The sequence below is a fragment of the Pyrus communis genome, chromosome 7 (genome assembly GCF_041283825.1).
Source record: "Pyrus communis isolate YQ-2024b chromosome 7, ASM4128382v1, whole genome shotgun sequence".
Lineage (NCBI taxonomy): Eukaryota > Viridiplantae > Streptophyta > Magnoliopsida > Rosales > Rosaceae > Pyrus > Pyrus communis.
The window spans coordinates 29,095,523-29,108,858 of NC_142571.1; the positions used below are offsets into that span (position 1 = coordinate 29,095,523).

Sequence of the window (13,336 nt, forward strand, 5' to 3'; positions counted from 1 at the left end):
TCATCCTTATAATGTGAATAATATCTTTCGTTCGTAAAAAAAAAAAAATGACAAAACAACAAAAAACACAATGAGGAATAGTATGAAACCGACGTCGGATGCCCAATTATGTCGCAAAGCCGAAAAGATCTTAGATCACCGACGTCGACGGGTGCAGACTTTTCTGGCGGCACGGGGAACAAGACAAGGGCAGGTCGGTCATTTGACAAAAAGCAGACGGTGCCTTTTGCCGTTAATAATTGCGTGGCGTGGGCACGTGGGCCCCACTTATCCAAGTCGCGCTAATGATAACCCGAGGTGCGCACCGCAGTGGCAGACAGACTGGACGGTTCGCCAACGGCTGTCAGTTCCGTAATTTCTCGCAACTTCCGGGGTCTGTTTCGTTTCCGAGTTACCCCTCCGCCCGCGAAAATTACCTTACGAACCCGGTTTCTGAGATTTTTTGTTAAACACACCCACCCGCAGAGAAGCAGACTTTCTCTCTCTAGACACTTTCTCTCTCTAAAGTTGAAGAATTTGGACCAGTTTAGAGCGAGAAAGGAAAAGAAAAGGAAAGGAAAGAGAAAAGCAATTGAGCAAATCGAGACGAGAGAATATTCAAATCGTGAGGCAGCGAAAAGTGGTGTGCTTTTGTTCGAATTGAATTGAATTGCTTCGTTTCAGAGAGGATTAGGGTTTGTCATTTGAATTGGGAGGAAGGAGGGAGGGGGAGTTTTGGGTTAGGGATTTAGGGTTTTTGGTGAAGAATTTGGAGAAGATGGCGGAGGTGGTGCTGCATATATACGATGTGACGAATAGTGGATCGGACAAGACGAATAGCACCATTCTGCAGATCAACAAGATCTTCAAAGACGGTATCGGCCTCGGCGGCATCTTCCACAGCGCCGTTCAGGTTCGTTCTCTCTCGTCTTTCTCGTGTACTCGCGCTTGCTCGTGTATGAATGTATGTAATCTGAAGTTAGATATGTAAATTTTGTATTGCTAGTGTAATTTTGGAGTGCTGTGAATTTGGAAGAGAGATCTTGGTTTTCTTAGGCAATTGGAAATTTTCACTTTGATTCTGTGTGTGTATATGTTAATTGATTATAGAAATGGCGTGTTGATTATTTGTTGCTAATTAGGTACTACATTTCTTGATAAGTTGTTTATCTTGATGGAGATTTTGATCTGAATAGTGAAAATTTTCGCAAAATTTAGTTATATTTCTATTGGATTCTTGGTATCTAAGTACAGATGGGTTATTGAGTTTGCCTTTATTATTGTGTTTGCGATTTATCAGTTTTGAAATTTACTGCTTATGAGTTTGCCTTAGTAGATGTTTTGTGGTATGATGGAAGTGCGTTATTGTTGAATTTCATGGTCAGCCAAGAAGCTCTCTTTTACGAAGAATGACTAAAGTTTGGTTCTTTGTTTTGTTACATAAGACCTTTTAACTGCGAAAATTAACACATTTGTATGTAGTTCCGTTTAATTACTTATTTTCATATGGTGTCTTCTTTATCAGCAGAAAGTTCTGATCAAAATTGTTTATGCTTCATTTGACAGGTTTATGGTGAGGATGAATGGTCATTTGGGTATTGTGAACAAGGATCTGGTGTGTTTAGTTGCCCTTCTGGAAAAAATCCAATGTACACATATCGTGAAAGCATCGTCCTTGGGACAACAGATTGTTCGATCTTCAAGGTTAACCAAATCTTGAGGGAACTCAGTAGAGAGTGGCCTGGGTATTCGTATGACCTGTTAGCAAAAAACTGCAATCACTTTTGTGATGAGCTTTGTGAAAGGCTTGGGGTGCCAAAGCTTCCAGGTAACTTTGTGAGATCGTAGGGTTTACTGGCTATACTAAAGATTTATATGCTATGCAACTGAGTGTACTTGACCAACTATGTACAATGGTCAGTGATTTGTTCCTGTTTCATATATGGTGTATGTTATGTTGAGATATTTTAATTGTGTTATTGTTGCTTCCTTTTGTTTGGTGACTTTGCTCTTGATGTGCAAGTTTTGTTGGTCTTAATTTTGGTCAACTTACAAAATTGATAAAAATGTTATGGTTACAAACTTGATGAGAAGCTTAAGCTTTTTCTTAAGAATAAAAGAACTGTGCCTCTGAATTTGAAAATGTAGTCTTGTAAATAGATACATGGCATGTGTTCTTATAGCTTCTTTTACAGGTTGGGTTAATCGTTTTGCGCATGCTGGTGATGCTGCTATGGAAGTTGCAGGAAACACTGCAGTACGGGTGAGTTACTTTCAGAATGCATAACTTGTATAACCTTTTAGAATAACTTTTCTTTTGGAGTCATTTTTGCTTATTGAAGTCTGTCATTGTCAGTTGATTGGATCTTCTTCTGTAGAAGTATTAGTTTTGTTTCACAATCCTTATTATTACCATGGTATACATGATTCGGCTGCATTTCTAATATGCTAAATATCATATTTACGTGAACGTTTTATCATCAATGGAAAGGGTAATTTACAGCATAATTATCTGAAACATATCCAAGAGTCCCATGAACATACTATCATTACGGATGTGTTTAATTGAAGTTACCTACAGTCTTAGCACGGCCTACTTCTTTGTCATCCTCTTTGCCTTGTGCTTACAGTTCACTTTACTTCGATAATACTTTGGCGAGTTATATGAGATGTGGATAACCATGCTTGCTTGACTTTGCCTCCAATCTTTCTGTTCGGCATTCAACTCATTGTTGGTGTGGCTTTAATAATAGTTTGCATAATCAAATGAAATTTGGTTACCTGTTACCATGGTTTACAATAATTTCTTAATACTTTTGGTTGCTTCAGTGCTTACATGTCTGATAGTTTTCTTGGGTTGTTGCAGTTTAGACAAGCGAAGACAGAGATTGTTACAGCTAGCAAAGTAGCATATCGTTTCCTTGTGGGTGTTACTAATAACGCCACAGCTTCTCCCGAGTCTGCAGGAAATTCAAACAGAGGTGCTCCTAGATTTCAAGCAGCTTGGTTTAAAAACCTAATCACCACAGGAGCAAAGCCATCTAGTAGTTCAGATCTCGAGACCAAGGAAGAAGATGCACTCCGGCAGCACCAGCAACCAGACGCAGAGCCGCCGCTGCAGCAGAATTCTAGGACATGGCAAAGTATGTAATTCCAAGGACACTTTGCCAATGTGCACTAGTCAAATCCAAGCAAGGGCCTTCGACGAGTCCCCTCGTCGTGTACCAATGAAAAGATTTCTTTTGTTTGTTGAACAGAATTATGACCCATTCATGTCCCCAAAGAACTGGAATATATTCATTAGATTGCTCAGCTTGTAGTTGGTTTCATTACATGATTTGATATATAGCTGAGTTTTCAAGAGAGTTAGGGAAGCTCTGATATGGTATTTGTTGAATGGTTAATTGTGCATATAAAATGATTTTCGCACACCCTTTTCTCATCGGCCGCAAAATGCGGTTGATCAGCTGTATATTATCAGAGCCCTCTGTAGTGTGACTAGTTTTACGTAAATGATCTTATTTACTCGGAACATTCCTTTGAATTTGTTAGGGTATCCAATCTAATTCACTCTGAAACACCGATGGTTCGCTTGGTGCCTATGAGTGGATTGAATAATATAGTTTGGCGTATTTATTTGAGGTACGTCTTAGAAACGAAGAACATACATGGTAAGATGTAACACAAAATCAACAAGTTACTGGTAGACCGGCATAAATCACAATAATTTCATACCAGAAAAGATCTTAACATTATTGAAACCACATTAGTTTTGATACAATCCACAAAAAAATATCGGAAAGATGAGTCAGCTGATGCCTCAAGGTCATGAAATGTCACTGCACGTAAAAATATAGCAGCCCTCGACGGGAAAACAGAAGAAGAAAACACAAGAGCATGACATTGCAACATTCTTCAAGCCGAAGAAGATACGCGTGTTTATGATAAACACCTAGTACACATCCACGAAGTTATATACATAACCCTGTTAACGAAATACAGCTGAGGGCTCTTCCAGTAACATGGCAGCTTGACTGAAATGTCCATCTACCGTCTTAGCATTCCATCGAGCACTAGCGTGCCTTCATGTGCATCCTCTGCGATCCGTAGAGATGAAACAGCCTGCGCCGCAATGAGCCCAGCTGCAAATCCGGTGGTACCCCAACCTCCATCCTCACAAAATGATTCAGGGTACTCTCTTCCATAAGGCCCAGAAGAGAGCGACCATTCACTGTTCCCTATGCCGCCCAACTTGTATCCCGATCTGTAAGCACTGGACACCCACCCAATCCTTTCGAGTGAACACTTTGCAGAGTCTTGATAAGGAAAGCGTGCCCTCCTTCCACCCATAAATAGGTCAGCGTCGCCAGGACAACTCCAACGATTGAACACTTGATCTTTGTTCAGAACAATTTCACATGTTTCATCTGAGTCTTCTTCACCAAGTAGGACATGCAACGCAACAGCCTCGGCAATTGCAGCACCTTCTTCATCAAGCCTCTGTTGCTCTTCTTTCTTCTTCTGTTTTTTCTTTTCTAGTTCAGAAATGATGGCTGCTGAAGTAGCAAGGGCTTTCTCCAAGCGCCTCTTCTTTTTCTCAGCCTGCTTTTGACGATCCAATTCGTCCTTCACCTGCTTTTTCTTAACTTTTCTCACAACAGGTTGCAATTTATTACACTCCATGTTATCCATTCAACTAACAACCTCCAAAACGTTGCCTTTGTTTAACTTGCCGAGAATTCCCCTAAAGTGTATACATTTTCCTATAACTGTGTTCCCTTAATTTTCTATATTAGTAAATAAACTTAATTATCTTGTTGTTGAAAACTAATATAATTACTATAATCCTAACAACTACACCCACTCAGGTCCGTAAGAGTACCTCATTTTGCGAATGATGCAATCCCAAACAGAAACAACAGGTGACAACCGAAGGGAAAACCGATATGCACTCACAGATCCACCCCTCGGCATCATTCTTCCTAATTTCCCACAACCCTTGCATTTACCCATCTTGAGCATACCAGAGGAACTGATCATCCAATACCAAATGTGGAAGCACTAACGAAACTTTGTTCCAAACAGCTCACATGGCCTTCCCTGCTGCAGACATAGTAAAGAGAGTAACAAGTTAAACCAAAACTTAACGAAATAAATAAACAAATAAGACACAGTTAACAGACGTGCAACCCGTCTTGTAAAAGTGTCTGAACATCGACAATCAGACACCACAACCAACACCGAAAGAACCCAATTGAAAACATTTGAGAAAGCAGTTCAATTCCAATTTCTGTTTTGGGAATCTAAAAACAACTTATCCGATCTTCTCAATGAAAGCAAAAGATAACAAAAAATAGACACAAATATCATTATCCAAAGAAACAACACATAATATCAAGATCATAGCCCAAAAGACTTAGCCGACCACAATAAGGAAGAAAACACCTCTTAATCACGACCATGAACATAGCGCGCTGCGCCATTGAAAACGAAAATAGACACTCACAGGCAGAAGCACATGCAACAAATGCAAGCAACATAAAACAGGAATGCATCCCCCCAAGTGAAGTCAAGCTTCCCAGGAAAGAGACCTGAATAACCGAAAACTGGATCTACATAACGTCGTCATAGTCTCATAGACCTCGCAAGCTAGATCCAAAATCCCAACAAACACTGAGTTAACAATCATTTGATTAAGTGTAAAGATACACATCGGATACTTGTTAGTCATAAAGCTCTGGACCAAAGAGTAGAGAAAAAGCTCACAAAAACAAGAGATACCAATCGAGTCAACTCCGTAAACCCGCTTCGATTATGAATTACAAAACAACACCAATCCAATTAATCCAATCGTAATTGTATAGGTGAGATGATGAAATAACACACAAAAAACCGACGAATAAGCTCTCTCACTCAATTCAATAACCACAAATTGAACTTCCACTCCATTTTCTCATCATCCAAACAGACTCTAGTATCCAATTCGTTCAAATCCACACTAAACCAAATAGATCCGTACAAAAAACCAGCACAGCTTCACAAATCCGTACAAATAACAGCGTGATCTAATCAATTCGGATACGGCAGCATCAAATTCAAACGCCAATCAATCCAGATCCAATAAAAAACTAATCCAAACAGATAAATCGAAACAAAAATCAACAACTAAATCCAAATTCAAATACACGAAATCAAAAACGTACAGAGAGAGAAAGCGAACCAGATTGAAATCAAAGGTAGAGGTAAGGGCCTCGAGCTCGGAATCTCATCCGCGGAATGACGAAATCGGAAAAAAAAAATGGGGAAGGAATCGGATTCCTGAGGGAGAAACAGAGGAAGGAAGAAACAGGGAGTTGGTGTTTGTTTTGATTTTGATAACCGACCGACCAGAGAGAGAGAGAAAGAGAGATTGAAGTTGAAGGGGGTCGTCGTGTAATTTAAGTATTGGTTGGGGACACGTGGCGGGAGGACGGGGGAGTTGATCTTTGAAAGGGTAAAATTCTGGAATATCTGACTTTTCTTTGGTCTTTAGGGATTAGGTTCAGTTCATGGGTTTGTTGGGGGGCGAGGCAATCTGTGGGTGCCCACTTGCTTTCCGTCAAAGCGTTTCTATTGGCTTGTTTATTTGACGGTGTGGATTACAGATCTGAAGATTGTGGATTTGGATTGACGGTGAGGATTCTAGTACAGGAATAAGAAGGGGGGGCTGTGATGTAGATGGGGTAATGGCAGAAGGCCTCTACATCGGGCCTACTCCTAGGTATAAGGAGGTGGGACTCAATAAATATCAGATCTGCTTTCAAATAACTTGTAACGCATACGAACATCTTGTAAAAACTCAAACAACAACTGAGTTTTATTGCATTAAGTGAAGTTGGTTTCGTGAATTCTAGAACGTTAAAGTCGGCTTGCGTCAAGTACGTCATATTTTTCCTTACAATCTCTTTCTAAACTTTCTTATATCTTTCTCCACCTCTTTTTCTCTAAAATCTTTGTCACGTACAAAGATATTGTAAAAGCTAAAAAATGGCAAATTTTTAACAAAAAAAAATAGGAGCAGTAACTCACACTTTTTAATTGTATTTGCAAATTTCCACAAAAAGTCGTCATAAAAATAGTTTTGGTGACATTTTCATTGTATCATAGGTTAATGTTTTAGATGTTCTGACCAAAAATTTCCATTCAGGCTATGTTCTTGCCTCCACTGTTATTTTTAATCGGTTTTACAAATTTTTACAAAAAAATAATCATAAAGTCAAATTTCGTACAATTTTGAATGAATCAATTTGCAAATTTTGATGTGTAAAATTATTAATTGGTATGACGAAGGTTAATTATGTTCATTAATTTACACAATCCTTGTTCAAGTGTTATTTTTGTCACGGAATGAGATCCACTCCTGATTTCTTTGTAAAGAGTAAGAAATTCGGATCATTCGAGAGACAGGAAAGAGATCTGAGTCGTTCAATTTATTATTTATTATTATTATTATTATTATTGTAAAGTGGGTGAGTAAGATTGGCTAATAAAAGCCATCTCTTGGTCCGCAAGCTCAGGACATAGAGATGCTGAGTGGGTCTCAAATTCTCAATCACTGTCTCAAAGCAAGTTCATCCCTAACAAATGAGTTGGCCCAAAGTCCACTTTTCCATCCTAGTCCACCCAAAACCCACTCCACCCCACCTAATAGGCTGGCCTAAAGTGGAGGTCAGCTTTGAGCCCACCACATAATGGACTAAGCAAGAAACAGAGTCATATGACGTTTGCCATGTGAACCCTTTTCTTTTTTGCGCCATGCACATAGAAAACACGCTCACGTGGCCGTGTGTTGTCGACAACTCGTAGAGGGGGGCCTGCCGTGCATGCGCACTACAAGATGCTGGGCGTGGGATACGTGGCACATCCATGTTCGTTGGATTTCCAACGATAAAAAAAAATGAAATTCAAACCCAACGGCTAGTGACGTGGTATAATATGGACCGTTCGATTTATGATCAATGATCCATATTTTTTTGTAAAATTTTAAAAATAAATAAATAAATGTCAGAAATTAATAAACTCTTTAGTTATAAATAAAGAACATGTCAGAAATTAAAAATACAATTATTCTTTTATAATAATATTTTAATAAAAATTAACTAGGCTATTTAATTTAGAAGTAGAAATGCACTTCATCGATTACTATTTATTTGGATGGATTGAATAGACCCAACTTGATTTTTAGGGTGGGGTTGCTCTTACAACTCTTCCTTTTGCTCAATAGTCGACGATCACTCGCAGTCGCAGAGTCCCCAGACTCCCCACCAAAATGTTCACCTTCATCGCCTTCCTTTCGTTTTGATGATCCCACCTGATCTCATCATCCAAGGGCCACAAAAGCCGCAATGCTCTCTCTTCAACTCCTCCCCGCCCTCCTCAGCCCCAAGCCTTCCTTCTCTTCCTCCCTCACCGCCGCAAACCCACCAAAAACCTTTAAACCCAAAACCCTAAAACCCAAACCTTCTCCCACCTTCACAGTCCGCGCCATCCTCCAATACAACAGGAAGCCCCAATTGTCCGGCGATACCCCCCGCGTCGTCGTCATCACCTCTGGAAAAGGAGGCGTTGGCAAGACCACGACCACCGCCAATGTCGGCCTCTCCCTCGCCCGCCTCGGCTTCTCCGTGGTTGCCATCGACGCCGACGTCGGCCTCCGCAACCTGGACCTCCTCCTCGGCCTCGAGAACCGCGTCAACTACACCGTCGTTGAGGTCCTCAACGGCGACTGCCGCCTCGACCAGGCGCTTGTCAGGGACAAGCGCTGGTCCAACTTCGAATTGCTCTGCATCTCAAAGCCCCGGTCCAAATTGCCGATGGGGTTCGGCGGAAAGGCCCTGGTCTGGGTCGTCGACGCTTTGAAAGCCAGGCAAGAGGGCTGCCCGGACTTCATCCTCATTGACTGCCCCGCCGGAATCGACGCCGGCTTCATCACCGCCATTACGCCGGCCAATGAGGCCGTGCTGGTGACCACGCCGGATATCACAAGCTTGAGAGACGCTGACAGAGTCATTGGGCTGCTGGAGTGTGATGGAATTAGGGATATAAAGATGATGGTGAACCGGGTCCGGACAGATATGATCAAAGGGGAGGACATGATGTCGGTGCTCGATGTGCAGGAGATGTTGGGATTGGCATTGTTGGGGATGATTCCGGAGGACACGGAGGTCATCAGAAGCACCAACAGAGGGTACCCTCTGGTTTTGAATAGGCCGCCCACATTGGCAGGACTGGCCTTCGAGCAGGCAGCGTGGAGGCTTGTTGAGCAGGATAGTATGCAGGCTGTCATGGTGGAGGAAGAGCCCAAGAAGCGCGGCTTCTTCTCGTTTTTCGGAGGGTAGAAAGTGCTGCAATTTTGAAGCTTGCAAGTATTGTTTTGCTTGTGTTTTTTATCTGCAGATGAATGTTCAGGAGTGGAGGGAAATTGAGTGGAGCTGTGTACAGAGTAAGTCAGTTCAATTTTGTGATTGTGTCTCTGTTAGTGATAGCTAGAATTATAGATTTCTAGTTTTTATTTTTAGGGAATGCAAGGATTAGTGTGATGTATTTATATTGATTGAGAAACAAGTAAAATTGGTACCTCTCCTTCGATTATTCGTATTGAAAAGTTCATGCTTGATCTTTGCCATTGATGAATTTGTTATCGAATAGCTCTCTTTTTCGTTGCACCGATTCAAATGCTTAACTTCCAACCCAATCACTTTCATCGGTTGGGTTCCGCTTCTCCTCTTCACTACAGAGTTCCTATGGTGTCGATTTCATCTTCTTGAAACGTTCACAATAAGTTTTCCGGACAGTATGTTTCGATTATATGGTGATCTCTTTCAGCCAAAGTCGAAGCTTTTGCTTTTGCTTCCTCCAAACGACCACTTTAGTAACCTTTTTCTTCCTGTAGTTGCCTCTCCATCTAACCAAATTCACTGCATACGAAAGAGTAGTTCCGAACGGGTCACATACTTTGCATCTCCGGTTTGTGTTGTGCCTCAGTCTCCAAATTTAGTGATGAATCTATGGAGAAGCAGAGCAGTGGAGCAAGAACCTTTCTACGGATCATAATGTTATGAGTTATATGAAGATTGAGTACCTGCTCCAAGCGTTAAAACAACGATTTCCCGATGAGGCTTCTTCGATATTTGAGATGCTAACATATCAACCACATCACCCTGTAAAGCCACCAAACCTCATGTTCAACAATCTTCAAATCATCCGGTTACCAGAATCCTTCGTAGGTAACCATTTGGAGCACGAACGAGTTTTCGTTTGATCCCGACGTGTGAATTTTTATCTTTTAAAGTCATATTTTGCGTGCAATTCAGAAACAATTGTGTTCTAAACAATTTGAAAACATTGGTATTACCAGAGAAGGGATGTATTCAGATGGCGGGCTCCCTCCCTTCCACATACATTCTGGACATCTATTTCTCTAGCAGCATAAACCTGACATCATACACCATTTCATTTAGCTCTTTAGCTATAAGACAACCCAAGGACTTTGCCAAGGCAACTTACATCTGCGACTACGACATGATCTGCACCACGGGGACATCGGCGAAGTCATCCCTCAGTGCTGCTAAACGACTGCGTATCACCAATCAGTCCAGCGCAATTATATGAATCGTGCTAGTGATACCAGAAACTGCTTAAAGGGATTCTGCATTGTTCTCATCTTGAGTGAATACCTGTACGTACGAGGCTGGAATATGACCATAAGAGACTTGACAGGGAACCTCGGGCGTGCAGCTTGAATAACTGCACTAAATTCTGTTGGATGATGAGCGTAATCGTCATATATACAGTTGCACACAATCTACAAACTCGGCCTCGCACAACTGCTAGACTAACAATTTGGAATTCAGATTTACAGTTTCCAGTCGAAGTTTTCGGTGTTATAACATTACACACCTAAAGAACTTCTAATTGCTTCAGATCAAAAACCAATTAGCAGAGATGTACTCACACGGGAACTCCGACGGACTTTGCATACAAAATCTCAGCATTGTTATGGGGAACAGAATTTGAAACAACCGCAGCTCCAGGTAATCTCGAGGCGCCACTCCCTTGTGTGTTAGCCACCGAATGGCCTGTGTGCAACAATGCCCCTGCTTCCTGCAGCCCGTCCATGAAGCTACTCCAAGCAATATCCGAGCCGCTAACCTCATAACCCTACGAAAAAATTCAAAGAAAAAAGTGTTGAATACAAGAAACCTAAAAATTGTGCAGTTCTATGTAGTCTATTACACTCATTGAAATTGACCCAAGTCAAATGACATTGTAATAATTCCATCACGTTTTTATTGTTTCCTGAACTAAGGAATTGCACTGTTTTCTTTCATTTTCTGTCATTTGCCAACATTTTCTCAGCAACCAAACAGAGAATCAAGGCTTCAATCAAGCTTCACTTTACCTGTTTCAGGGCAACCATGGGCAGCGCAGACAATCCGCAACCTCCAATCCCCAAAAAGTGAATAACCAAGCCCTTTTTCGTTTCTCAAACCACCTGATTATCGATAACTATCATCCGAGAACGCCGTCGAGATTGAGATGCTGCCGCCGCTATTTTTACTCTAGGAGCGCACGGATTTCGACATTCGATTGCTTTTGCACTGGACAAAGCTCTCCCTGATAAATATCTAGAAGTCGATCTTCGATGTCCGGATGATATTGGCCGGAAAATGGAGGGTTTTGGACGTTGATATTCCCGGGAAATCCATCGGTGTGACACTGACACAGATTTTCCCGGGAAAGTAACGGGTTTTGAAGTTGGATCGTGGATTCCTAGATATAGAAATGGATAGTTTAACAATCTGAAATGGGCTATAAAGCCCATTACATCGGCCCAATAATTCCCAATCCTTCTTTATTAGTTAAGTTGATATCCAAAAGGCCCAGTTTACCTTTTTTATTTTTTAACTTCAAACAATGTGTTTTATTTTCTGTAATTTTTATTATCTAAATCAATACAGTCAAGTGTGTAGCTTCTTTTCACTGTAAATTTTGCTCGAATTAAAAAATAATCACTAATTAAAACAAAGGGAAAATATTGTTACAAGACAACGGTATTCATTATTATTTATCTTCGCTTGTAAGTGAAATTTTTTAAATTCAACTCTCATAAATAATGAGTGCAATACCATATGTGACGTTCTAGTTGTGTGGCATAGTGACTTAGCTCAAATACCTTATCGCCTAATAAATTATCGTTGTATAAAAAATAAAAATAAACACTATTGCATTACGAGCACCAAATTATTTTTACCTCCACACACACGCACCCGATTTATTAAAATGGACAGAACAAAATACTAATTTTATAATGATATTACTCAATTTAGCATGCTATTATTATTATTATTATTACTACATTTTTTTTTTTTTTTTTGTGAAAACTTTCGGCTTGTTAATTTGATTGAGCAATAACACCACCACACGTGGCAAAAGCTTTTAGTGAATTCATTACTCTGGGCCTGAGGCTGTGAGGCAGTAGGAGACCAACTGACCAACGTGGTCCCAATTCCAAAGGCCCCCAACCTAAATTTGCTTGTCAAATCCAACGTGGTCCCAATTCCAAAGGCCCCCAACCTAAATTTGCTTGTCAATTTATTTGGTCCCACGGTGGTGAATTTCCGCCGACCTTGACCACATCAAACCAAATATTTGAAATTATGATTTTCTTTTTTATTTTTAAGTAAAAGATTTTAAATTTGATTTCTTTAAAAATGAATTTAAATCATATTATTGTGATTAGTTCAGTTAAAAATGAATTTAAATCATATTATTATGATTAGTTCAGTGTAAAATTTAGTCCAAATAATATTAATAAAAAAAGATAAAAGAATATTAACCAACAAAATGAAAACTTTTCAAACAATCACTAGTCATATAAAGTCAGATGCGTAACAAGATACTTTTACCTAATGGATAACTCTAATTTCCTACTGGTAAAAGAAGGAAAAGGACTTGCACCAAAGATATTATGGTATTCCAAACCATGCACTCATAAGTTGATTACGCTTAATTAACGCTCGTTTTGTAAGTATTTTTAAATGGCTGAAAGTGTTTTTAGAAAAAATGTTTTTAAGTTTCAAAAGTACTTGAAGTGTTTCTTGCTAGAAATACTAGTTTTGTGTTTCTTGTTGGAAATACTTCAAGTGCTTTTCCAAAATTAACTTGCATTTTTACTAAAATTTGATTCCAAAAATATTTTATCTAAAAACGATTTTTGTCGTTTAAAAGCACTTGTCAAACGAGTTATTCGAATAGTTTGGATAATCCAAGCCCAATCTAAATCAATTGTGAGTTAATTTGAACTTAAGTATAGAAA

General features: G+C 40.0%; 4 protein-coding genes across 9 annotated transcripts; 2 read left to right on the plus strand and 2 right to left on the minus strand.

Moving 5' to 3' along the window:
• Positions 1-319: 319 nt before the first annotated feature.
• On the plus strand, positions 320-3,408 carry LOC137733421 (deSI-like protein At4g17486). Its single transcript, XM_068472571.2, has 4 exons — positions 320-892; positions 1,546-1,807; positions 2,175-2,242; positions 2,846-3,408. Exons 1-4 carry the CDS (start codon positions 758-760, stop codon positions 3,128-3,130), a joined length of 750 nt encoding a protein of 249 aa, XP_068328672.1. The 5' UTR covers positions 320-757; the 3' UTR covers positions 3,131-3,408.
• A 298-nt stretch (positions 3,409-3,706) lies between these two features.
• Positions 3,707-6,477, minus strand: LOC137733422 (uncharacterized). 4 transcript variants are annotated; one of them, XM_068472573.2, is made up of 2 exons: positions 6,200-6,477; positions 3,707-5,079 (listed from the first exon to the last, which is right to left on the minus strand). In XM_068472573.2, the coding sequence occupies exon 2, from the start codon at positions 4,669-4,671 to the stop codon at positions 4,027-4,029; it is 645 nt and encodes a 214-aa protein (XP_068328674.1). In that variant the 5' UTR covers positions 4,672-5,079; positions 6,200-6,477; the 3' UTR covers positions 3,707-4,026. The 4 variants fall into 4 exon arrangements, with proteins under 4 accessions (XP_068328674.1, XP_068328673.1, XP_088553103.1 ...); XM_068472572.2 differs by having other exon boundaries at positions 3,707-5,082; XM_088696977.1 differs by having other exon boundaries at positions 6,183-6,385.
• A 1,756-nt stretch (positions 6,478-8,233) lies between these two features.
• Positions 8,234-11,792, minus strand: LOC148696027 (uncharacterized). 3 transcript variants are annotated; one of them, XM_088696979.1, is made up of 5 exons: positions 11,420-11,792; positions 10,973-11,178; positions 10,695-10,764; positions 10,525-10,593; positions 8,234-10,452 (listed from the first exon to the last, which is right to left on the minus strand). In XM_088696979.1, the coding sequence occupies exons 1-4, from the start codon at positions 11,435-11,437 to the stop codon at positions 10,570-10,572; spliced, it is 318 nt and encodes a 105-aa protein (XP_088553105.1). In that variant the 5' UTR covers positions 11,438-11,792; the 3' UTR covers positions 8,234-10,452; positions 10,525-10,569. The 3 variants fall into 3 exon arrangements, with proteins under 3 accessions (XP_088553105.1, XP_088553104.1, XP_088553106.1); XM_088696978.1 differs by having other exon boundaries at positions 8,234-10,764; XM_088696980.1 differs by lacking the exons at positions 8,234-10,452; positions 10,525-10,593 and having other exon boundaries at positions 10,673-10,844.
• Positions 8,364-9,609, plus strand: LOC137734998 (septum site-determining protein minD homolog, chloroplastic-like). The gene has a single exon (XM_068474347.2). It carries the CDS (start codon positions 8,364-8,366, stop codon positions 9,354-9,356), a length of 993 nt encoding a protein of 330 aa, XP_068330448.1. The 3' UTR covers positions 9,357-9,609.
• Positions 11,793-13,336: the final 1,544 nt, after the last annotated feature.

What these genes read in the sequence shown, in the direction of transcription:
- LOC137733421 (XM_068472571.2), top strand. Translation starts at nt 758, where the DNA reads ATGGCGGAGGTGGTGCTGCATATATACGATGTGACGAATAGTGGATCG. An exon ending in TCTTCCACAGCGCCGTTCAG is followed by an intron (nt 893 to 1,545) that starts GTTCGTTCTCTC and finishes TTCATTTGACAG; the next exon opens with GTTTATGGTGAGGATGAATG. An exon ending in TGGGGTGCCAAAGCTTCCAG is followed by an intron (nt 1,808 to 2,174) that starts GTAACTTTGTGA and finishes CTTCTTTTACAG; the next exon opens with GTTGGGTTAATCGTTTTGCG.
- LOC137733422 (XM_068472573.2), bottom strand. Translation starts at nt 4,671, where the DNA reads ATGGATAACATGGAGTGTAATAAATTGCAACCTGTTGTGAGAAAAGTT.
- LOC137734998 (XM_068474347.2), top strand. Translation starts at nt 8,364, where the DNA reads ATGCTCTCTCTTCAACTCCTCCCCGCCCTCCTCAGCCCCAAGCCTTCC.
- LOC148696027 (XM_088696978.1), bottom strand. An exon ending in AAGTCCGTCGGAGTTCCCGT is followed by an intron (nt 10,765 to 10,972) that starts GTGAGTACATCT and finishes AATTTAGTGCAG; the next exon opens with TTATTCAAGCTGCACGCCCG.